The sequence below is a fragment of the Erythrolamprus reginae genome, chromosome 10 (assembly GCF_031021105.1).
Source record: "Erythrolamprus reginae isolate rEryReg1 chromosome 10, rEryReg1.hap1, whole genome shotgun sequence".
Taxonomy (NCBI): Eukaryota; Metazoa; Chordata; class Lepidosauria; order Squamata; family Dipsadidae; genus Erythrolamprus; species Erythrolamprus reginae.
The window spans coordinates 19,895,692-19,919,749 of record NC_091959.1 but is presented as its reverse complement, the minus strand read 5'-3'; the positions used below and the strand labels follow the sequence as shown (position 1 = coordinate 19,919,749).

The 24,058-nt window shown below is 43.1% G+C and overlaps 1 protein-coding gene across 1 annotated transcript in view; it reads left to right on the top strand.

Annotated features, from left to right (window-relative positions):
- The window catches only part of CHSY1 (chondroitin sulfate synthase 1), a 147,808-nt gene extending 128,358 nt beyond the window's left edge, over positions 1–19,450 (top strand). The window contains exon 3 of the mRNA XM_070761982.1: positions 16,412–19,450. Coding sequence (XP_070618083.1) covers positions 16,412–18,004 — 1,593 coding nt within the window. The 3' untranslated portion in view covers positions 18,005–19,450. The remainder of the gene's footprint in view (positions 1–16,411) is intronic.
- Positions 19,451–24,058: the final 4,608 nt, after the last annotated feature.

The window sequence follows — 24,058 nt, the reverse complement described above, 5'->3', positions numbered from 1 at the left end:
TATTGTAAACATTATAAATAATATACTCTTACTGTATTAGCCTGTGTTATTGGCTGAACCACCACCAGTGCTGCATATACTCTGTTTTTCTAAGTTTAGGATTCTAACATTGGTTATAAGCCCAGTGTGAAATGCTAACAAACTCTTTGCTTATGAACAAATGTCCCCCCCCCCCAACGGCCTGAAAATGGCCCAAAAAACAGGAATGCACACGCAAGCCAGCTGGTTTTCGTGTTTCCGGCGCTCTACTGTGCATACATGCGCATACATGCACGCATGTTCTGATTTGGGCACTCGGTGTTGAAAAAGTTCACCATCAATGGCCTATAATGCTTTTCTTACATCACTTACAATGACTTTTTCCAAAACCTACTAACAGCTGAAGCCTAAGATACTATCCTTTTAGAACACATGGAAAGAGTAGCTTAGCATGGCTATGCAGGAGGCCTACGAAAGCGTCATCCTTCTGCTGTAGGCTGGTAATCCTTTTCTTTTCATGTCGGCATTTTAATTGTTCGGTTGTATTATTCATCTTCTTGGGCAAGATGTTTGAAGTCTTGTAGCCGCGTTATTTATGTGTGTAGTGTCAGGTTTGAACAATCAGAACCACACTTTTAGCTCCAATTAAAGCTGATTTATTGCCCGTGCCTGTGCACAAGAATCTAGTCAGCTAACCACTCAATTGGCACTGAATAAAACTTAATAGAATTTAAAAGAGTTGGGCTTGGACCAGTGATTCCCAACATGGGGCCCAAGCCACACAGGGGGGCAATTTGATTTGTAATGGGAGCAGGAGTGGGTTCTAACTTACCTCGCTGCTGCTTCGCTCCCTCCCGCACCAAAAATCTGAAAATCCCCCCCCAAAAGAAAGCCAAAAACAATGGCATGTGCAGTGCCAGAAACTTGGCCTCTGCACATATGCAGGAGGAAAAAGGCACAGGAAATTTTTTTCCCCAAAATCACAAAAAAAGATGGCGGTGCCGACCAAACCAGTTCCATGACATCATCGTGGCATCACCAGCGGTTTGCTACTGGTTCTATCAAACTGGTCTGTACTGGGAGGAACTCATCTCTTAATGGGGGTGTTTGGAATCTTGCTTAAACCAAGTTAATGGCCTTTTAGGCTTCCTCCGCGTGAGTAGGAGTTCACTTTTTGAATAGTAAGAATTGCCGTATTTTTCGGAATTTAACATGCATCTTTTTCCTCCCTAAAAGAGGCTGAAACTTCAGGTGCGTCTTATACTCTGAATGTAGCTTTTCCGAAGCTTTTTCCCCCCAGCCCTAACTAGGTGCTAATGATCTACCCAGCTCTTACCTTGCAGGTTCTTTCATTGTTACTCTTTGTGAAGAATGTTTTCCAAGCCCAGTCTTTCTAGAGTTGTTTTATTACTCTACTTGCTCTGAATGTTTCTTTCCAGCCCTAACCAGGTGCTAATGATGTTCCCCTTGCAAGCTCTTTCATTGTTACTCTTTGTGAAGAATGCTTTCCAAGCCCAGTCTTTCTAGGGTTTTTTATTGCTCTACTTGCTCCGAATGTTTCTTTCCAGCCCCAACCAAGTGCTAATGATTTCCCCACCTCTTACCAGCTTGCAAGCTCTTTCATTGTTACTCCCTCTGAATAAGGATTTTTTAAAGCCCTAATCAGGGGATAAAATATTGTGCTGAAGCTGACCAGACTACAGATGAAGTTTGTTTGTTTGTTTATTAGATTTATATGCTGCATCTCTCCGAGGACTCAGAGTTACAAGGACACTGAAAAGCAACTTGTGACCGTTTTTCACACACATGACCATTGCAGCATCTCCACACAAGATCAAAATTCCGACGTTTTTCAATACCAACCCACATTTATGGCGATTGAAGTGCCCCAGGGTCATGTGATCGCTCTTCTATCTTCTGACAAGCAAAGTCAACGGGGAAGACAGATTTCACTTAACAAACTACGTTATTAACTTAAACAACCACAGGGGTTTATTCTGGCAAGAAAGGTTGAAAAACTGGGGCAAAAGTCATGTAACAAGTATTTCGCTCAGCAACAGGAATTTTGGGCTCAGTTGCGACAACTGATTGATTTGATTTGATTTATTGGATTTGTATGCCGCCCCTCTCCGGAGACGCGGGGCGGCTAACAACAATAATAGAACAGAATACACAATAATCCAATAGTAAAAACAATTAAAAACCCATTAAAGTAAAAACCAAACATACATTCAGACATACCATGCATAAAATTGTAATGGCCTAGGGGGAAAGAGTATCTCAGTTCCCCCATGCCTGACGGCAGAGGTGGGTTTTAAGTAGCTTACGAAAGGCAAGGAGGGTGGGGGCAATTCTAATCTCTGGGGGGAGTTGGTTCCAGAGGGCCGGGGCCGCCACAGAGAAGGCTCTTCCCCTGGGTCCCGCCAAGCAGCATTGTTTAGTTGATGGGACCCGGAGAAGACCCACTCTGTGGGACCTAACTGGTCGCTGGGATTCGTGCTGCAGAACTACTTGTATTGTGTACCACTTTTCTCAAGGAAGCAAATAATGTAGCTGGCGAGCGGAGGAAGAATAGCCTTATCATTTGTCGTTCTCCTTGAAGCAGGGATGGGTTCCTTCCGGTTTGGGCCAGATCGCCAGAACCGTTAGTGACCTGCTAGTGATGTCAACCTGACATCACGGATCCAGTTTGGGCAATGCTGGTCTGTGAGTGCCGCCATCTTTTTCGGGGGGGGGATTTTCAGTGGAATTTTATGTCTTTGGATGGCTTCTCTTCTTTCTCTTCTTCAAAAAGAGCCCTCCTGCCCGCCCCGCCAGGCTAATACTCACCTTTATTTCTTCACCCGAAGCACAGCTGATCAGCTCCTCAGCTGTGTTTCGGGCTGTATCCCGCTATGGAGCATGTGCGGAAGTGAAAATTCATGTGGGGATGTGCGCATGCATGATAAATGTCACGATGCAAACCGGTGGCGAAGCTAAGTGGAGCCCACCCCTGCCTTGAAGAATGAACCTTCATCGTGGGTGGGAGGGAAGAACGATCTACAATATCTCCAAAGTCGTTGGGCCTCTTGGTGGTGGTAAGCATGTAAATACAAGGAGAGTAATTCTACATGTTGTAAGTTAAAACATCTGTGCTTATTGGAAGCCTTCTTGAATCTGGATCTGAACCTAACACTATTGTTTCTTCTTGTAAGACTGTAACCAAAGTATCCTTTAAAAAACATAATACAGTAAAACTGAGAGTTTCTCTCTATTTGCTTTTTTATATTTTCATCTCCCTCTCTCTCTCTCTCTCTTTAAAAAATGAGGATCGCCTTTAACTACTAACCAAAACCAGTTGTGTGTGATTTAGATACTCCTTTCAGCTTCAATTTGTTGCTCACACAATTTGGTCTTGGCAGAAGCCAGTTGCTTGTCATGAGCGAAATCTGACAAGAATGTCTTTCAGATCCCCAACTGTGAACTTATTCAAGCAGGCAAATAAAGCAAGGATATAGGCATGATATGCACTATGTAATAATATCACATGATATTCGCTGTTACAATAATAATAATAATAATCATCATCATCATCATCATCATCATCATCAGCATCATCATCATCATCATCATCATCATCATCATCCCGGGGGACAACAGAGTTGAGGAGAAGCAGCTAGAGAAATTACTGAAATATGAAGATCTAAAAATCGAGCTGCAACGACTCTGGCATAAGCCAATGAAACTGGTCCCGGTGGTACTTGGCACGCTGGGCGCAGTGCCAAAGGATCTCAGCAGACATTTGAAAACCATCAGAATTGACAAAATCTCCATCTGTCAATTGCAAAAGGCCGCTTTACTGGGATCGGCAAACATAATTCGCCGCTACATCACGCAGTCCTAGGTGCTTGGGAAGCGCCCAACTGGTGATGAAATACGAAATCCACATTGCTGTGTTGTATTGACATAATAATAATAATAATAATTTATTAGACTTGTATGCCGCCCCTCTCCGAAGACTTGCCAGTGATGGGCCGCTCAACTTACCTGCTGCTGGAGCAGCCTTGGAGGCCGTTGTGGGTGTGCACATGCCCGTCGATGCGAGATTTGGCTTCTGCACATGTGCACAAGCCAAATCTTGCGCAAGGATGCGCGCAAGAGCAAGATTTTGGCTGCTTCCACGCATTTGCAGAAGCAAAAAAATCAGCAAAAATAGCCAAAATCTTGCTCTTGGATGTGCCTTTGCGTGAGATTTCACTTGTTGTGCAGAAGCTAAATCTTACACAGGGGCATGGCGGAAGTGTGCAGCTGCACTCGCATCCAGTATTTCCTACTGGAGCCACGCACCGGTGCGCACCGACTGCTGCTCACCATTGCTTCCTGCCAGCATGGTACCTATTAATCTACTTGCATTCACATAGTTTTGAACCGCTAGTTGGGCAGGAGCTGGGGCAAGTGACGGGAACTCGCCCGCCGTGTGGTGCTTGAGTCTCAAATTGTCAGCTTTCCGACTGAGAAGCTCAGCATCTTTTAAGAACTGAGCCGCCACACCGCCTCTCCATCTTCTTAATTTGATAGTTTAACCTTTTCCACCGTAGGAATGCACGTGCTAACTTTCCTGGGCTTATCATTTATAAGATGGAAAAATTAGTTAGACAGTCTAAGGACACTCCCTTCTTTTTTTTTTTCCTATTCCCCCCAAGCCATGAATATATAAAAAAAGGAAGGTCTACATTTGCAAGTTTGGAGATGCAACTGCAAATCCCTATGACCTGTTTGGGTTGTGTAATTTCCCCCCCAAACTGTTGTTCTGCATCATGAATTCAGATCGGTGGTGTGGAGGGAGCATGGCCTCCCAGGTCATTGCAACCAATTGAGTCTGCACACCAGAAAGTTGCCAGCACTTTGTGCCTCATGCTGGGGTGTCTGGCAGATGACTCCATCTGGGAAAAGTTCCTAGAATGGAGCCTGTTTTAAAACCGCACAACTAGAGCACTGGAAACTCCTATTCCTTCCCATTTTTGTTAATGCTTCTTAAGCCCTTAAATTCAGTTTCCTAATGATTGTGTACGTTTTTAAATGCACACTTGGGGAAAAAAAGTGTGGTCTTAGGTAGAGGGGGAAAACATCAGGAGTGAAGGGATATAAATCAAATGTGCAAAGCACATGAGTAAAGAATGATATGTTCATCTACCTCCCCCCCCCTTTTTTTTTTTTGCTTGAATGAATGTGTCCAAAAAAATGGTATAGATCAGTGATGGTGAATCTTTTCCTTGAGCACCGAAAGAGCATGCATGTGCACATTTGCGCATGTGCAAATGCCCACACCCATAATTCAATACCTGGGGAGGGTGAAAACAGCTTCCCCCACCCCTTGGAGGCCTTTCAGAGGCTGGAAATGGCCTGTCTCCCAACTTTTGATGTGCCCAGGAGGCTCGTGTTTCGCCTGCTCCAACCTCCAAAGGCTTTCCCGGAACTGGGGGAGGGTAAAAACACCCTCCCCCATCTCCCAGAGGCTCTCTGGGAGCCAAAAACACCCTTCCACAGCCTCTGTGCCAGCCAAAAATCAGCTGGCCAGCACACACATGCACGTTGGAGCTGAGCTAGGGCAACGGCTCACGTGCCATCAGATATGGCTTCCGTGTGCCACCTGGGGCACATGCGCCATAGGTTCGCCATCACTGATATATATGTATGTGAGAAAGAGAGTCGATACCTGAAACACACCATCATTTTTTTAGGTTGAGAAGGAAAAAAAGGCTTATAGTATTATTTTATCTATGTACAGTAATACCTCATCTTACGAACCTAATTGGTTCCAGGGGGAGGTTCGTAAGACGAAACGTTCGTAAGACGAAACGCAAAAAACCTCCTCATTGCTTTTTTGGGGGGTGGGGGTGGGGGGTAGGGGGGTGTTTCCTGTTTTTCTATTTAAATTCTAAGGAAATATCTGAATTCATGAGCCCAGAGGTCACAGGTTGTCTCCTGAAGTTCTGGCATGCTTGCTCTTTTGGGGGGTTTTGTTTTAAAGTCCCTTCAATTTTGGTGTAATTCTTCTTAATGTAGTTTAGAGTTTAGTTTGGAAGTTTACAAATCATGAGTCGCTAAGAGGAGCATGCTGTTGCAATCACATCCTGTCTGTAGTTTTCAATGGGCATCTGTTTAGCTACAATGCAAACAGAATATTAACTGGAACAATGATTAAAACAAATTTTTGGACTTAGTGAGCACAGTTCTTCTTGAAAAAATTTAAATGAGTTCCTAATTCGTACAATTTTAAATATACTAGATTACTGTTTCAGAGTGATGGCTGAATAGGATCTCTCTCTCTCTCTCTCTCTCTCTCTCTGTCTCTCCATTCATTCATTAAATATCATATCTCATGTAATCATCTATTTATCATCTATATATCTAGCTATCTAGATGTCAGCTAGCTAGCTATCCAGCTATCTATCATCTAATCATCTACATCATCTCTATTATCTATCTGTCTGTCTGTACGTGTCTGTCTGTCTATCTATCTTTCATCTATATTCTATCTACCTATCATTCATCTATATCTATCTATCTATCATTCATTCATCTATTATCTATCTATTGTCTGTCTGTCTGTCTGTCTATCTCTATCTATCTATCTATCTATCTATCTATCTATCTATCTATCTATCTATCCATCTATCTATCTTTCTTTCTACAGTATCGTATCTATCTCTATCATCTATCTATCAAATTTGTCACAATTCAAGGTGACTCTGGTGGCTGGGAAGTTGCTTTCTATATATGCATGGCTCCTTTGCCCATTCCTTGAGTTATATTAATAGCATAAACTCATATATACATTTTAAAGTCAAAAGAAAAAATAAATTTCACTCCACTTATCCTGTGTCAACATCCAGCGGGTTTGTAGAATCTCAGGCTGTAACTCCGGATTCTTATTTCAAAGCATCTGAATGTAGTGAGATTTAAAGATTTGTGTCAGTGGGTTCCTTTTCTTTTTTTTTCTCTTTTTTACCGGCAGGAATACTTTCAGTATGTTAGAAGTTCGAGGAGATAGAACGTCTCCCAGAATATAGCAAATGCTGCATTTATTGCTCCCTTTTTTCTTAGTTTTCCTGGGTTGCAAAAATTGTTCTGTTGATGGGTGGCTTTCTTCAGTACTACCCTACCAATACAAAGTAGCATTACATTAGAACGTCAACTCCCATCAGCCTCAGCAAGACATTTAGCCCCAAACATCTGGATGGCACCTGTTTGTCTATTCGTCTTGGAGGTTTGTCTTCTCAGACTTGATCTATCAAGCAACCAATGCCTTTGCCAGGATATTTTTTATTATATTTTTAAATCGGCCCCCCAAATCTTCCAAACTGCCAGATGATAACCAGAAGGCAGCTTTTGAAAGGTCACCAGTGGACATCTCCCGGGTGATCTCGTTCAGCGGTTGACAGCTGAGGTTCATTAAAAGAAGACTTTTTTTTTCTAAGGCGACTGTAACCGTAATCCTGCATGTCTTAATACGGAGTCCTATCCATCAATGACTTCTCAGAATTCAGTTGTGTAATCAACGAGTGTCATCTTCTCTTAATTTCCTGATAGAACCTCTGGCCAATTCTGTAGAGGCAACAACAACCAGGACTTTGTTTTGGACTGGCGCTCCTTTGCTTGCCTTTCGGAAGATCATGCTTTCCATTTCAAAATCCAGCTTGTGCTCGGATAAAAATGATTCTAATTATGTCATCTCTCGCTAATGAAAGCAAGGGCAAACATTAGCTAGTGGATAGGATGGGATGGAATGAAATAGAATAGAATAGAATAGGATTCTTTATTGGCCAAGTGTGATTGGACATACAGTGGTACCTCATCATACGAACTTAATTGGTTCCAGGAGGAGGTTCGTAAGGTGAAAAGTTTGTAAGATGAAACAATGTTTCCCATAGGAATCAATGTAAAAGCAAATAATGCGTGCAAATCCTTCAGGAAAATCCCAAACTTTAGAAGGGAGGCGAACAGAGGGCAGGGAGGAGCAGCTAAAGGGTGTGGGTGGAAGAAGCAAGGCTAGGCTAAAGGGTGAGTGGGAAGGAAGAAAGGCAAGGGGGGGCGCCCCTCTCTTTTCTTTCTTAAAAAGACACCCTTTCAGTTCCTTTGCAAGCACCTTGTTCTCGGCAAAATTTTCCTACTCCAAGCAGCCCCTCCCTTTTCTTCCTTCAAAAAAGGGGGAAAAAAGAAACCCCTTCATCCCAGCAGCAGCTGCTTGGGTTCGTAAGGTGAAAATAGTTCGGAAGAAGAGGCAAAAAAATCTTAAACACCGGGTTCATATCTTGAAAAGTTCGTTAGAAGAGGCGTTCGTAAGATGAGGTACCACTGTACTACCCTGAATCATCTCAAGAAGGGCGGCATAGAAATCCAACTCTGCTATTCTTTATAACTATCTTTATTTTTAGGCATATCGAGGGTCTCCACCCTCTCTTCAACCCAACAGGTAGCTAGTTTTATGGATTACTCAGTCGCTCACATTTCAGTTTACTGTAACCAAGACTAAATAAATTGAGTGCAGAAGATCTTATGGAATCTTATTAAAATACAATTCGTTTCCTGCTTTGGAATAGTCTAAATTCCAAAACCGAAAGAAGGAAGGCCAGTAGAAGACAGCACTGTGAAGTTTTGCCTGAGCATTTATAGGCATGGATATTCTAAGCTTAATTATGGGTTTCGTGAAGTTCAGAAACTGCCTTTATTCCTTCTCTCCCTCCCCATAAGATCCTCCAACCTTCCTGAAAAGTATAGGTTTATTTATTAAAGAAAGCAGGTATTGTACTGTTTTCCCTAATGTAATTATAGTACTTGAGATTTCCAGGCAGGTTGCACGTGTGTAGCAATTTCATTAGCATTTATATGTTGTGGTTAAATGTACATTTTGGAGAGTGACCAATGCCATCCGAATGCCTCATTGAGTGGTACCTATGAATCTCTCTCCTGCTTATTCCTTGACCTACCTTCCAGCTGATCTCTTCCAGGAAAAAAGAAGTAGGGACAGCTGTATGTAATCTAATTTTTCCTCCTATCTTCTGTTTATAGTTTGTGGCTATAGGCCAGTGTTTTTCAACCAGTGTGCCGTGGCACACTAGTGTGCCGTGAGACATGGTCAGGTGTGCCGCGAAGCTCAGAGAGAGAAAGAAAGAGAGAGAGAGAGAAAAAGCAAGAGAGAGAGAAAGAAAACAAGAGAGAGAAAGAAAGAGAGAGAAAGAAAAAGAGAACAAGAGAGAGAAAGAAAGAGAGAGAGCAAGAGAGAGAGCAAGAGAGAGAAAGAAAGAAAGAGAGAAAGAGAGGGAGGTAAGGAGGGAGAGTGAAAGAGAGCAAAAAAGAGGAAGGAAGAGAGAAAGGGATGGAGGGAGAGAGAAATAGAGCGAAAGGGAGGAAGAGATAATTTTTTTGTCCAAACCTTTTTTAGGCCCCCCACCCACCCAATGTGCCCCATGGTTTTGTAAATGTAAAAAAATGTGCCGCGGCTCAAAAAAGGTTGAAAATCACTGCTATAGGCACATCATTATTTCCATTTGGCTATAAATCTAAGGCAGCGTTTTTCAACTTGTGATTCCCCAGATCCTGCAGGGGGTGTCTATGATGTCATCACAGGGGGAAATTTTGGGAAATTTCATATCATAGAGAGCAACAGTTGGTCATTTTAAGAAATGGCCAGCGTTTAATCGGGATTAATCACCTTGTTAGTTTATTTCCTTATTATTTGGTGTTAAGGAAGAAGTCAGTTATCAGATCCATTAACTTCTATTTCATCTTCATATTAGCAAAGAGAATAAAATATAATTGGCAAGCCCCATTCGTTTTTAACAAAACATTTTTAATCTTAATGTTTTTCTTCAATTGTATGAAGTTTTATCTTTCCTGGGTGATTGATAATGTAAAAAGTATCCAGGATGTTTGACTGAAAAGAGCTTTTTCTTGCTGATCTTTTCTCTTAAAAAACCTCTTTTAAAAACTATTCCATTACTGTTCTTCGATTCCATTACTGAAATGTGTCTATTCATCCAGGAGTCAGGCAGTCTAGAAGCTGAAGTCCATTCATAAGTTAGACATTTCCCAAGCTATTCCAAATGGAACATCATCTATTACTTTAATAGTCTAACCTGAATAAGAACAAAGCTTATGGGATCCATGGAATTGAGATAACTTTAAAAAAACACACTCACACCAACTTTGGGCTATTTTGGGAACTGATTAGTAAATAGGAATACAGTGGTCCCACAATTCTCATCACTAATTGGTTTTGGGAGGTACCAGGAATCCCTAAAAAGCTGAATCAACTATCAACTGGTGCTTCCTGTATATAAATTCTTCCGTTTAAGGAGTAGCATCAACTGGAAATTTATCATCATCATCCTCATCATTATTTATCATTATCATTTCCATTAAATTTGAAACTGAATCAACTGAACATTTAAAGATGTGTCATAGATACCATTGACTGGGGCTGATGGTTGTTACAGGGTGCTTGTCAGCATCTTAGGTATCAACCAAGCATCTTCTTAAAATATATGATGTTCCGAGTTGTTGTGGTTAGCTCTGGCCCTGCTCCTGCCCCAAGGACTGTGGATGTGGGGGAGACATCCACATGCTGCCGGCCTGTTTTGCCCCCCCCCCCCGGTGGAATCTGCTGATGAAGGCTCCTCTGACCAAGAAGACATGAGTGACAGGGAGGAGGAGAGTGTGGCAGACAGCTCAGAAGGAGATCAATTATCTAGCTCCTCCTTGGATTCAGAACAAGAGTTAATGATACAGCCACCCATGCGGAGAGCGATGCATAGGCAACAACAACTGAGAGATTATTATCAAAGAAAATGAGGCCACCTGTGGTTGGGTGGGGCTGTGGTAATTAGTGAGGCTGCTATAAATAGCAGCCTGTGGGTTTGGCCGTTGTGCAGGATTATCTGATCGTTGTGTTTCATGACTGCTTTGCTGACTTTGATCTTTGTGTGCTGATTTTTCCCCGCTTTGAAACTAACCCAGAGCAAAGTGTGTTTCACTTTGTGAAGGAAGAAGGACTGTGAATTGCCTCACAGCTGCAAGCTAAGTATCACAAAACTGATAAGGGACTTGTACAAATTACCAGTTTGTTTGGAGACAAGTGCTCTTTGCTATACAAAAAGAGTGCTTAGTTTATTTGCATTTTTGGTATAAAGAACATTGTTTTGAATTTTCAAACGTGTGTGTGTCTGAAATTGTATCTGTGCATTTTTGGGAGGATTCTATCAGAGAGCCCGATAGAACATTCAGCTAAATATTTAATTTAATGTAATTTAATTTAATTTAATTTAATTTAATTTAATTTATTAGACTTATAAGCCGCCCAACTCTTTGTGGACTCTGGGTGGCGTACAGTAGTAGAAGAATGTTTTGAATTTTCAAACGTGTGTGTGTCTGAAATTGTATCTGTGCATTTTTGGGAGGATTCTACCAGAGAGCTCGACAGAACACAAGTACTGCAGTTTTTTGAAGTTACACTGGGGTTATTGCAGGAAGCTGCAGTTTCATTATGTATTTTGTAAATTCCTGGACATGATACCAAGTGCCCTGATGACAGTGGGTATCACTGTAGCCAACACCCACAAGTTCTAGTTTGTATGTCAAGTATTAAACAAATGATGAGTATCGGGACAAATATTTTTTATGTATAAATGCATTGAGTACCAAACAACAGGTAGCCCTTGACTTACAACAATTTGTTTAGTGATAGTTCAAAGTTATGACACCACTGAAAAAAAGTGTCTTATGACTTTGTTGCAGCATCCTTACAGTCAGATAATCAAAATTTAGACGTTCGGGCAACTGACTAGTATTTATGACGGTTTTGATGTCTTGAGGTCATGGGATCCCCTTTTGCAACCTTCTGACCAGCAAAGTCAGTGGGGAAGCCAAAGTCACTTAACAACCAGGTTAGGAATTTAGCAACTGCAGTGATTCACTTAACAACTGTGGCAAGAAAGATTCTAAAATGGACCGAAATTCATTTAGAATAGAATAACAGAGTTGGAAGGGACCTTGGAGATCTTCTATACCAACCCACTGCTTAGGCAGGAAACCCTACAGTACTTCAGACAAATGGTTATTCAACATCTTCTTTAAAAACTTCCATTGTTGGAGCATTCCCAATCTCTGGAGGCAAGCTGTTCCACTGATTAATTGTTCTGACAGTCAGAAAAGTTCTCCTTAGTTCTAAGTTACTTCTCTCCTTGCTTAATTTCCACCCATTGCTTCTTGTTCTACCCTCAGGTGTTTTGGAGAATAGGTTGACTCCCTCTTCTTGGTGGCAATCCCTGAGATACTGGAAGACTGCTATCATGTCTCCCCTGGTCCTTCTTTTCATTAAATTAGCCATGCCCAATTCTTGCAACCGTTCTCCATATGTTTTAGCCTCCAGTCCCCTAATCCTCTTTGTTACTCTTCTCTGCACTCTTTCTAGAGTCTCAACATCCTTTTTACATTGTGGTGACCAAAACTGAGTGCAGTATTTCAAGTGTGGCCTTACTAAAGCATTATAAAGTTGTATTAACACTTCAGGTGATCTTGATTCTATCCCTCTGTTAATGCAGTCTAGAATTGTGTTGCCTTTTTTAGCAGCTGCCGCACACTGCTGGCTTATATTTAAATGATTGTCCACTCCTTCTCACAGTTACTACTTATTGAGCAAGGTACCACATATACTGTTCTTGTGCATTTTGTTTTTCTTACCTAAATGTAGAACCTTACTTTTACTTACTTAATAACAAAAAATGTGGGCTCAATTGTTGTTGTAAATTGAGGATTAGGTGAGTTTCAAAGCCGGTGAGTACCAAGGCACCATTGTTCCAAAGGAAAGAGGTACATGATAAAGTATCTTGTTTTCAGCTATCCTCTTTCTTTTTAACCAATATAGCACAAGCTTCTTTTACCTGCCTCCGATTTTGTGTTCCATCTCAGCTGACGTATCAGTTATTGGATTGATTCAAGTTGAGAACTGATGGGCAATTGGAAGCCTTAGCAGCTTATTCAAATTAAAATCTGCCTTCATGATGATGTTACCAGAATAACAGATATTAACCCTCCAGCAACATGTTTTTAAATGGTGCTTTCTGGGAGAGAGACTCCTTCTGCAGCAGTTCTCTCTCCTGGCAATGGAGACAGAAGCTGTTTTTCACAGAGGAAACTATTAATGTCAACTCTTTAGGTGCCATGTTCCACTAAGGATGTGCCATGGCTGTAGCTTATTTCTCGCAATCCTGGCCTTCAGTCCAAATTCCTATTAGATTTAGCACATCAGCGTTCCCTGTTTGGTAAAATAGGCCAACTGAGTTTTAGCAGGTGTTGGGAATTTTTTAAGCTTAAATATTGATGGCCGCTGTCTGAATTTGAGCCCCTTATTTTCTCTCCATCCATCAATCATTCATGGCTTTAAGATACCTGTGTTTCCCCTTTGCTGTTTCCTGATATCAGTGTTACCTGATACGTCATTCAATAGAACCCAAGAGTCCAGGAATTCAAGCTTGCTTTGGTACATGAGACCTTCTCAAGCCATTTCTCTTCCTCTCCACCCTGCTCAAATTAAAATCAGAGCTGTGGAATAGCAAGATAACAGAGCTATACCATTCCAGACAAACAGCTGTCAATCTCTTCTTAAATAGCAATAGCATTTAGACTTATATACCACTTCACAACTGCTCTCTAAGCGGTTTACAGAGTCGGCATATTTCCCCTAGCAATATGGGTCCTCATTTTATGCACCTCGGAAGGATGGAAGGCTGAGTCAAGCTTGAGCCTGGTGAGATTCAATCTGCCAAACTGCTAGAAGCTGGTGATCAGCAGAAGTAGCCTGCGGTACTGCACTCTAACCACTGTGCCACTGTGGCTCTTATGGCAATAAGAACCTTCAGCGATAGAGCACACACAATATTTAGAGGCAAGCTGTTCCATTGATTAATTGTTCTCTCTATTTCAGAATAACAGAGTTGGAAGGGACTTTGGAGGTCTTCTAGTCTAACCCCTTCTCTCCTTGTTTGGTTTCCATCCATTGTCCCTTGTCTTGCCTGCTAGTGCTTTGGAAAACTGCTGGAGCACAATAGGTTGGATGGGACCTTGGAGGTCTTGTGGTCCAACCCCCTGTGCAAGAAGGACAACCCTATACCTCTCCAGGCAAACGGCTGTCCAGTCTCTTCTTTTAAAAGCCTCCCATGATGGATCAACCACAACTTCTGAAGACATGCAATTCCACTGGTTCATTGTTCTCACTATTAGGAAATCTCTTCTTAGTTCCTTCTTGCCTTGTTTAATTTCCATTTCCATCCCATTGTCCCTTGTCTTGCCTTCTAGTGCTTTGGAAAAGAGGTTGACTGTTTCTCCTTAATTCTGGGAGAGATCGGCCTTTGTACAATACAATATTACCAGAGTTGGAAGGGACCTTGTCGGTCAGTGATGGCGAACCTTTTTTTCTCAGGTGCCAAAAGAGCGTGTGTGTGTGCTATCATGCATGTGCGAATGCCCGCACCCATAATTCAATGCGTGGGGAGGGTGAAAACAGCTTCCCTCACCACCACCATCCCGAAGGGCCTCTGGAGGCCGGAAACGGCCTGTTTCCCAACTTCCCAAAATCAGCTGGCCAGAACACACATGTACGTTGGAGCTGAGCTAGAGCAATAGCTCACGTGCCAGCAGATATGGCTCCACGTGCCACTTGTGGCACCCGTGCCGTAGGTTCACCACCACTGTTGTAGGTCATCTAGTCCAACCTTCTGCTCAAGCAGGAGTCCCTTCACCAGTTCAGACAACTGACCATCCAGTCTCATCTTGAAAGTCTCACGTGTTGGTGCTCTCACAACCTCCGCAGGCAACTTCTGTTCCACTGGTTGATTGATCTCGCTGTCAGAAAGTTCCTCCTTATCTCCAGGTTGAATCTCTCCTGGGTCCGTTTCCATCCGTTGAATCTCTCCTGGGTCCGTTTCCATCCGTTATTCCTTATCTGGCATTCTGGTGCTTTGGAAAACAGCCTGACCCTCTCCTCTGACCCTCAATTATTGGAACACTGATATCATGTCTCTCCTGGTTCTTCTCTTCGCCAGTCTAGCTACACCCAGGTCCTGCAACCATTGTCCGTATGTTATGGTCTCCAGTCCCCTAATCATCTTGGTTGCTCTCCTTCCTCTGCACTTTCTCTAGAGTTTCAATGTCTTTTTTGTAGTGTGGTGACCAAAACAAAACCATCTTCCCTTGTAGAAAAGTTTCCTCCAATCTGGTCCCATCCATGAGATTGACTGGGCCAATGTCATCCAGCTAGATTGGCATCTAAGTTTGGACTAGAACCCACAGTACCCAAGTTTTAGCCTGATACCTTAACTACTACAGCAGGCAGGCTTTCTTACTTTTTAATTCAACGTCAACGCTATAGTGAAATAATTTATTATTCCTCAGTCTGCGGCTCTCACTTCTATTTCTCATTTGAATCAGTTCCATGTTTTGATGTGTTGGCCTTTGTTGGTGTTTGAATTATTGTTCGGTTTTTATTGTGCAATTTGAATAGGCTGTAAGCCTCCTTGGGGAAATTTGGTTTTAAAGGGCGGCTTGTGCGTTTTAAGTGAAGGAAAAGAATAATTGGCTAAAAAAGAGTCAATATTTTAGGAGGCTCCCGATATAGTTTTGTGTACTGTACCAAAGGGGGAAGAAATGGATCACATTGATGAGAAGGTGATGGTGGGTGGGGGCGGTAGTAGGTGGATATTTGGGTTCAAACATATTTGAATTTTCTGTCTCCATCTTCTTGAAATATCTAAATGCAGTAAAGATTTGTTTTGCTTGTTCTGCCCTTCCTTCCTTCCTTCCCCCTCCCTATTATCCCCCTTTCTCTGTCCTTCCTTCCTCCTCCTCTCTCCCTCCCTTTCTCTCTGCCTCTCCCTCTCTCTCTGCCTCTCCCTTTCTCTCTCCTTCTCTCTCCATCTTTTTTTCTCTTCCTCTTTCTCTCTCCCTCTCTCTCTCTCCCTTTCTCTACCCCCCTCTCTCCCTCCTTTCTCTCTTTCTCCCTCTCTCCCACCTCTCTCTTTCTTTCTCTCTCTCCCTCTCTCTTTCTCTCTCCCTCTCCCTCTCTCTTGCCATCTCCCCCCCCCTCTTTTTCTGGCATCAGAAATCATTTCACATCACAATAAACCTTTTATGCCATTCAAGGGAAGCTACTGTTCCTATTGCTAGAACAGACCAGCTTGATTTCTAGCCTTATGGCGGATGTTCGATTTTGTTTATTTTCCTTCTTTCCCTCCCAGTCTAAAACTTTTAACTCCCTTCATTCCTTAGGGAAGCTGGCGGTTTAACTAAACTTAGGTCTAACAGAGCTGTTTATCCCCCAAAGCCCTTCTGTTTGTCTAAGCCGCATGCGAGGCAGACGGACCCTGTAATGATACTCTTCCCTTCTCTTCTTCCCTAGATGCAGCAGCTCTTCTATGAAAACTACGAGCAGAACAAAAAAGGCTACATCCGGGACCTCCACAACAGCAAGATCCACCGTGCCATCACTTTGCATCCGAACAAAAGTCCACCTTACCAGTACCGGCTTCATAGCTACATGCTGAGTCGTAAAATAGCGGAGCTGAGATACCGGACCATTCAGCTACACCGAGAGATCGTCCTCATGAGCAAATACAGCAACACTGAAGTCCACCGAGAAGACCTTCAGCTGGGAATCGCGCCTTCCTTCATGCGATTCCAACCCCAACAGCGGGAGGAGGTGTTGGAGTGGGAATTCCTGACGGGGAGGTACCTGTACTCCATGGTAGACGGGCAGCCGCCTCGCCGAGGCATGGACTCCTCCCAGCGCCAGGCCTTGGACGATGTTGTGATGGAAGTCATGGAGATGATCAACGCCAACGCTAAGAGCAGGGGGCGGATCATTGACTTTAAGGAGATCCAGTATGGCTATCGAAGAGTGAGTCCCATGTACGGGGCTGAGTACGTCCTTGACTTGCTCCTTTTGTACAAAAAACACAAGGGTAAGAAAATGACCGTCCCCGTTCGGCGACATGCCTACCTGCAGCAGACCTTCAGCAAAGTCCAGTTTATGGAACATGACGAAACGGATGCCAAAGACCTAGCCGGTAAAATCAACCAGGATTCAGGGTCCTTGTCTTTTCTCTCCAATTCCCTTAAGATGTTCGTCCCGTTCCAGCTGAGCAAGTCCAAATCCGAGAAGACGGAATCCAAAGACCAAAAGATCAACATCTTAATTCCTCTTTCGGGACGCTTTGATATGTTTGTCCACTTCATGGCTAACTTTGAAAAGACTTGCCTTATTCCTAACCAGAACGTCAAGTTGGTGGTCTTGCTGTTCAACTCCGACGCGAATCCCGATAAGGCACGTCAGGTGGAACTGATGAGAGAGTATCGTATGAAGTACCCCAAGGCCGACATGCAGATTTTACCTGTCTCTGGAGATTTTTCCCGAGCTCTGGCCCTCGAAGTCGGATCGTCTCAGTTTAGCAATAGGTCTCTGCTCTTCTTTTGTGATGTTGACTTGGTTTTTACGGCAGAGTTCCTCCAACGGTGTAGAGCCAACACAATTATAGGGCAACAGATTTATTTTCCAATCATCTTTAGCCAGTACGATCCAAAGATTGTCTACAGCGGGAAAGTTCCGAGCGAGAATCACTACGCTTTTACACAGAAAACTGGTTTCTGGAGGAACTACGGTTTTGGAATAGCTTGCATTTACAAGGAGGATTTAATTCGGGCAGGGGGGTTTGATGTTTCTATTCAGGGCTGGGGTCTTGAGGATGTGGATTTGTTCAACAAGGTGATTCAAGCTGGTCTCAAGACGTTCAGGAGCCAAGAAGTTGGCGTTGTCCATGTACATCATCCGGTGTTTTGTGACCCTAACCTTGATCCAAAACAATATAAAATGTGCTTGGGCTCCAAAGCATCAACATATGGTTCTACGCAGCAACTCGCTGAACTGTGGCTTCAAAAACACGAACCAAGTTTTGGGAAAAACACAATTTCTAATGGTTCCTTGAGGACAGCTTAATATCCCGGGAAAGGGGAGATTTAGAAAACAAAAAAACACAGAAAAAAAAAACACTGTATTGCATTTTTAAAAATTTACCCTAATTTATTTTTTCCTTTGGGGAAAATGTTTTGATAGTTGATTTTTTTAAGATGACCACACAAGGGTATATTTTAGAAATTCATCGTTTTCTTACGAGGACCTTTCCGGCTTTTTTTTCTGAACAAAACTGTGATCAAACTTTTGCCTTTTCGGGAAAATGAAATAATGAATTACTGGGGCTAATAGTAGGACTTGCCTGGTTCTGACAACTTGAAATGAGTATCTTTTGTTGTTGTTGTTGTTGACTGATAAACGGACCAAATACATTAATAAAGGAGAAGGAAGCTCACAATTTCTACACATGGTACTTTTCACTGCTCAAACTTAGTTGCTTGGGCAGTTCCGGTGGCAATTAAATGCAAGTTGATATAAATGATTCACCTATCTCCCCCCCCCCATCTGCAAGAATGTGTGTGTGTTAGTGAGTGTGTGTGTGTGTGCGAGTGTGTATTCATAGTCCCCCTTGTTGACTAAATTGCCTTCCAGAATGCTTCATTTGGTTGCCTTTTTCAGCCTTAAAATGTCTTTTTGCTCAAAATCTTGTCAGGCAACCGAAACAGATGTGGGAAATGAGCACAATGTTGTTTATATACACTGTTGTCCTAAAAGAATAATAAGAAAGGGATAAATGTATGTTTTTTCCCCCTGGCCTGAGTCTAGAGCTGACTTTTTTTAAAAAAAAAATTCCATATCAGGTTCTCTGTTCTAAGCAAGATTTTTGTATAAAAAATTGTTTTGACGACAAAAGTACAAAGCTTTAGTTAATAGAGAAAGGGGGGGGGGATTCTGTGCCAGAATAATCAGCAATTTTAAATCCAAAACACTCCGAATGAAATGTGTTGGGAAAATTATTTATTTCCCCCCCACCGGTTAACAGTATTTTGGTTCAATTTCCTACATTTCCTTTTGCTTAATTTTTTTTCTTTCTTTCTATATTGTGTAGGGCTTTAATTTATTTAACATCGTTTGGTTTTTAGGTCCCTGTCTTTTTATTTTGAATAATTACTAGCCATTCATATTTATGTATCCTAGATATGTATTGCCTGTTCTTAACTGTTTAAGGTTGCTTACACCTCTTTGCTCTGCAGTAAACCGTTCCTCCAAAGATTTATTCTAACGCTGCCTCTTTTATTTGCTAAATTTTCCGTCTATCTTTTTAAAAGAGTAATTGGAGGGGAAAAAAAACCTGGATGTGGTTTTTGATGTTCCAAAATGTATTCCATTTTTCAGGAGTGGGACCGAAACTGTGAGAGAAATAGAATTAAATTAAAAAACAAACAAACACCCAACCTGTATCTAAGCACAGAGTTAAATGTTTAAAACTTGGGCATGTTGTTGCAAAAAATAAAATGCATTTGAATAAAACTAAGGCTACTGCATTTTTGCAATTCCATTAAAACTTCTCTTTAAATTATTTGTAACAGGTGGCACTTCAGTCTCAAAATTCTGTATGTTTTTTTTCAACCAGCTACACATTACTGTATTTTTCAGAGTATAAGATGCACCTTTGTTTTCGGGGAGGAAAATAGAGGGAAAAATTAAAACCTCCTTATTTCAGCTATAGCCACTTACCTCCATTGTAGCTCCTGACACATTCCTGAGATGCAGATGCAACTTGTGGTCAAAGAGGTTTGTGCAGCCATGGACCTTGTGGTTTCATTCCTGTAAGTCATGCACAACTGATGTTAGATGTTCCATGGCAGCTCGCAGTTCAACTTTGCCTGCAGAAAACCAGCATACCAAATCAAAAATTTTGGCCACAACTTTGCTGCCACATTCACACACACACACACCCTGCTTTTTAAAAGAAGCACTGAGACATATTACCTGCATTTTATCTCAATTCAGGAAAACACAATTTACATTACATTACATTATATTACGTTGTCACTAGATTTCCGATATCAATGAAACCCCAACTTAAAATGCTGCAACGTCCTGCCTGTCGGCGACTACTTCAGCTTCAACCACAACAACACAAGAGCACACAACAGATTTAAACTTAATATTAACCGCTCCAAACTTGACTGTAAAAAATATGACTTCAGTAACCGAGTTGTCGAAGCGTGGAACTCATTACCGGACTCCATAGTGTCATCCCCAAATCCCCAACACTTTACCCTTAGATTATCTACGGTTGACCTATCCAGATTCCTAAGAGGTCAGTAAGGGGCGAGTACAAGTGCACTAGAATGCCTTCTGTCCCCTGTCCTATTGCTCTCCTATATCTCCTACACCTTTCTTCTATTCCTATATCTCTTCTTCTATTCTTTCTTATATTTTACTATGAGTATCTCCTATAACCTTCATCATGTATTTTACTACGTGTATATACCCACTAAAACCCTCATTGTGTATTGGACAAAATAAATAAATAAAATAAATAAAAATAAAATAATAAAATTTAAAATGTAACAAGCCAGGAAATGCAAAGCGCAAAAGCAAAAGAAAACAAAAGAGAAAGGAAGGAAAGAAAAAAAGAAAAAGAAAGAAAAGAGGAAAGAAAGAAAGAAAGAAAGAAAGAAAAAAAGAAAGAAAAAGAAAGTGATCACCTCAATCAACATATCCTCCAAACTCTAGGAATTAATTTTATTAGGTTGACTGATATTACAGGTAGTCCTCGACTTACAATCACAATTAAGCCCAAAGTTTCTCTGGGTAACTGAGACATTTGTTAAGTGAAGGCTTTTTGCCCCATTTTATGACGTTTCTTGCCACAGTTGTTAAGTGAATCATTGCGGCTGATACTTAGTAACCCGGTTGTTAAATAAATCTGGCTTTCCCATTGACTTTGCTTGTCAGCAGGTCGCAAAAGGGGATCACATGATCTTGGGACACAGCATGCACCAATTGCCAAGCATCTGAATATTAATTGTATGATCGTGAGAATGCTACAAAGGTGGTAACTCTGAAAAAAATGGCCATAAGAGACTTTCTTCAGAAGTGAATGTTCACTACATGAACTGTTATAAGTTGAGGACCATCTGTCCATGACAGAAGCAAATGTTTCTGCCAATGATAATGTTCCAAATTAACATGATTGTGCCATGCACTGTACAGGAACATGATGATGATGATGACAACAACAGAGTTGGAAGGGACCTTGGAGGTCTTCTCCGTACTGAAGGAGTGGGTCCGGCAGTCACGTGGGTTGCTCCTGTCCAATCCGTTGGAACTGAGCCTAGTATTAAAAAAGACTGCTGGATCCGCCCCTTCCCCAGAATTCGCTCAGTTCGCATCCTCGGATGTGTGTGAATGCTCGTTCCTCTCGATAAAACACCTTCCCTTCGATCTCTCTTCCTAAGAACAGTAAGAATTTTCCATTATTTAGCTTGCCGGCAGTGGTTTTTACTCAGCCCTACAGGGCTTTGAGTTGGGGGAGAAGTTAGCGGCTCAGCCATTCGCGGTTTTTCCCTCCGTGCTGTAGCTGCGGACGGTCTGGTATTTACGGCCTTGGAGGTCCTGCCGGGGGCAAGCTTGATTTATTTAACCAAAATAATTAAGGGCTATTTACCTCCCGTGGTGTGGGACTTGAATTGTCTCCCGGGCTTAGTTTCTCCGATTGCAATTAACGGAGCGGTTATTTTGGCACCAAGGCTCTCGCGCCCAGTAACTTGCACTTTCGGTTTTGCCCTAAGAGGTCGGCCATTAGTGCTTCCAGCCCGCCGCCTGACCCTGGAGTCGTCGCTTTGAGTTCCCTCGGGCCTATTCTCCACGGAAGTGGCCTCCAACCAGTGTGCCTTGGTTTTTCTTAAAGTTAAGTTAGCGAGGCCTGCCACGCTGCACTTAGGGACAAGAACTCTTGGTACCGTCCGGATTGCCCCTTAAGGCGCAGCAGCTCCTGGGCCTAGGAGCAGGGTCACCTATCCTCTTGGGAAATCCCACAAAAAAATTTCTTCTCCCCCCTATTTTCTTGGCTCAAGCCTCGTCTTCTGTAATTTGTTCAGACTATGGCTTCCTTTCCCAAGAGAGGCACTACCAAAGGTCCCAAAGAGGTTAGGCCTACTGGTAATTCTACTGAGGTTCCCCAGGCCTCTTCCTCCTCTTCCTCAGGCGCCCATTCCTTAGCCAAGCCCACCAGGGCTGAGAAGAGAAGGGACCTAGCCCTACAAAAAATACATGATAAATCAGCCAAACGTTTTAAGGTGCAGGCCCAAGTGCATATCAATCCAACCCCCCCGGAGGCCTCTAACCTGCCTCTTTCTGGGGTTCCTGTGCTATCCCTGGATGAGCCAAACCTAAATCCACCCCAACCTAACCTATGGGGTTTAGGTCCAGAGGAGCCAGATATTACCGAGGATTCCCCCCAGCCAGAACCTGCTCAGGCCCTCAGGGATCCTCCGGCTTTTCCGGCTGATATTTCTTCCTTGCCACCGGAGTTTCAGTCTATCTTGACTATTCTGACTAACACCATTGACGCTAAACTATCATCTTTCAATGTGCCTTCTCTGTCTCATCCCCCTCCACGCTCCTCCCGTCCTGTGAGTTCTTCTCCTTCCTACAGAGCCCCAGTCATGGAGGTCTCTGACTCCTCTCAGGAAGAGGATGAGGACGTGGATGCAGAAGAGGATGATGACCCCTTTCAGCGTCTGTCGGAAGACGAGGAATCTCAGATTAAGATTCCAGCCCCAGCTGCTATCTTTCCTTCGCAGCTTTTCAAATCTCTCCTGCTTAAAGCTAGAGTATCCACGGGGCTAGCCGGGCAAGAAAAACAGGCTACTTCTTCCTCAGACCCCCCCGGAGGAAAATCTTCCTTATTTCATGGAAGAACAGGAAGACAATGAGGTAATTCTTATGCCCAAGTTGTTTAAGGATGCCTTGCTTAAACAGTGGGACCACCCAACCGCTGGCTTCACTCCCACTCCCAAGGACAAGAAGCTCTACAAGCTCTCCCCCTCCTATGAGGAACTCCTAACATGTCCCAGGCCAGATGAACCAGTGAAGACACTCCACTCGACTGCCGCCATGCCTGGTGAAGCAGAGGAGGTCCTCCGGCCAGAGGACAAACGACTGGAGCAAATGCTCAAAAGGAGTCTCCTTGCAGACTCATGGGCCATTAAGAGTGCTGCAGCGGCATCCTTCTTTTCCAGAGCTATGCTCTTGTGGCTTCGTCAGCTCCAACCACACCTGCCTCCAGATGACTTACGGGGCCAACAGGATTTCAACAAAATCTTCGCAGCTGCCCAATATGTAGCAGATGCTACCCTCCAATCTTCCAGATTTGCAGCCAGGTCAGTAGCAGCCTCCACAACGGCCAGAAGACTTCTATGGCTCCGCCCTTGGCAGGCGGGAGTAAGACAGAAGTGGCAGTTAGCCATGGGTCCGCTGAAACGTAACCTCCTCTTCGGAGACCTTCTGGACCCTCTCCTTACAGAGACCACAGACAAGAAAAAGGTCTTGGGACCTACCACCAAGAAGGCCCCTAAACCGCACCCCTTTCGGCACACAGGGCGTCAACAGGATCAGGGCTTCGCATTTCAAAGGAGTCCAGGTCAGTATTCCCCTCGGTTTCGATCCCAATCTAGAACCACCAGGGGCAGAGGTTCCCGTTATCAGAGAGGATCCTCTTCTACCAGGGCTTCCAAAAGAGCCAGATGGTAAGTTTTCCTCCTTTCCCATAGGCGGTCGCCTAGCCTGGTTCTCTTCCGCCTGGCACCGTTCTTGTAAGGACCCCTGGGTCATTGACACTGTGGAAAGGGGCCTAAGGTTAGAGTTCATTTCTCCTCCCCCTAACCGTTTTATTTCTTGTCCTTCTCCCAGTTCCCCTCCATCTCGTATCCAAATGGAGGAGGCTATTTCTCATTTGTTGACTATTAGAGCTATTCAACCGGTCCCCTCTCTCCAGAGAGGTTTAGGCTTCTATTCCATCCTCTTCATGGTCCCTAAGACCTCTGGAGGCTGGAGAGCCATCTTAGACCTAAAGAAATTGAACCGGTTCATAAAATATAGGAAATTCAAAATGCATTCCTTATC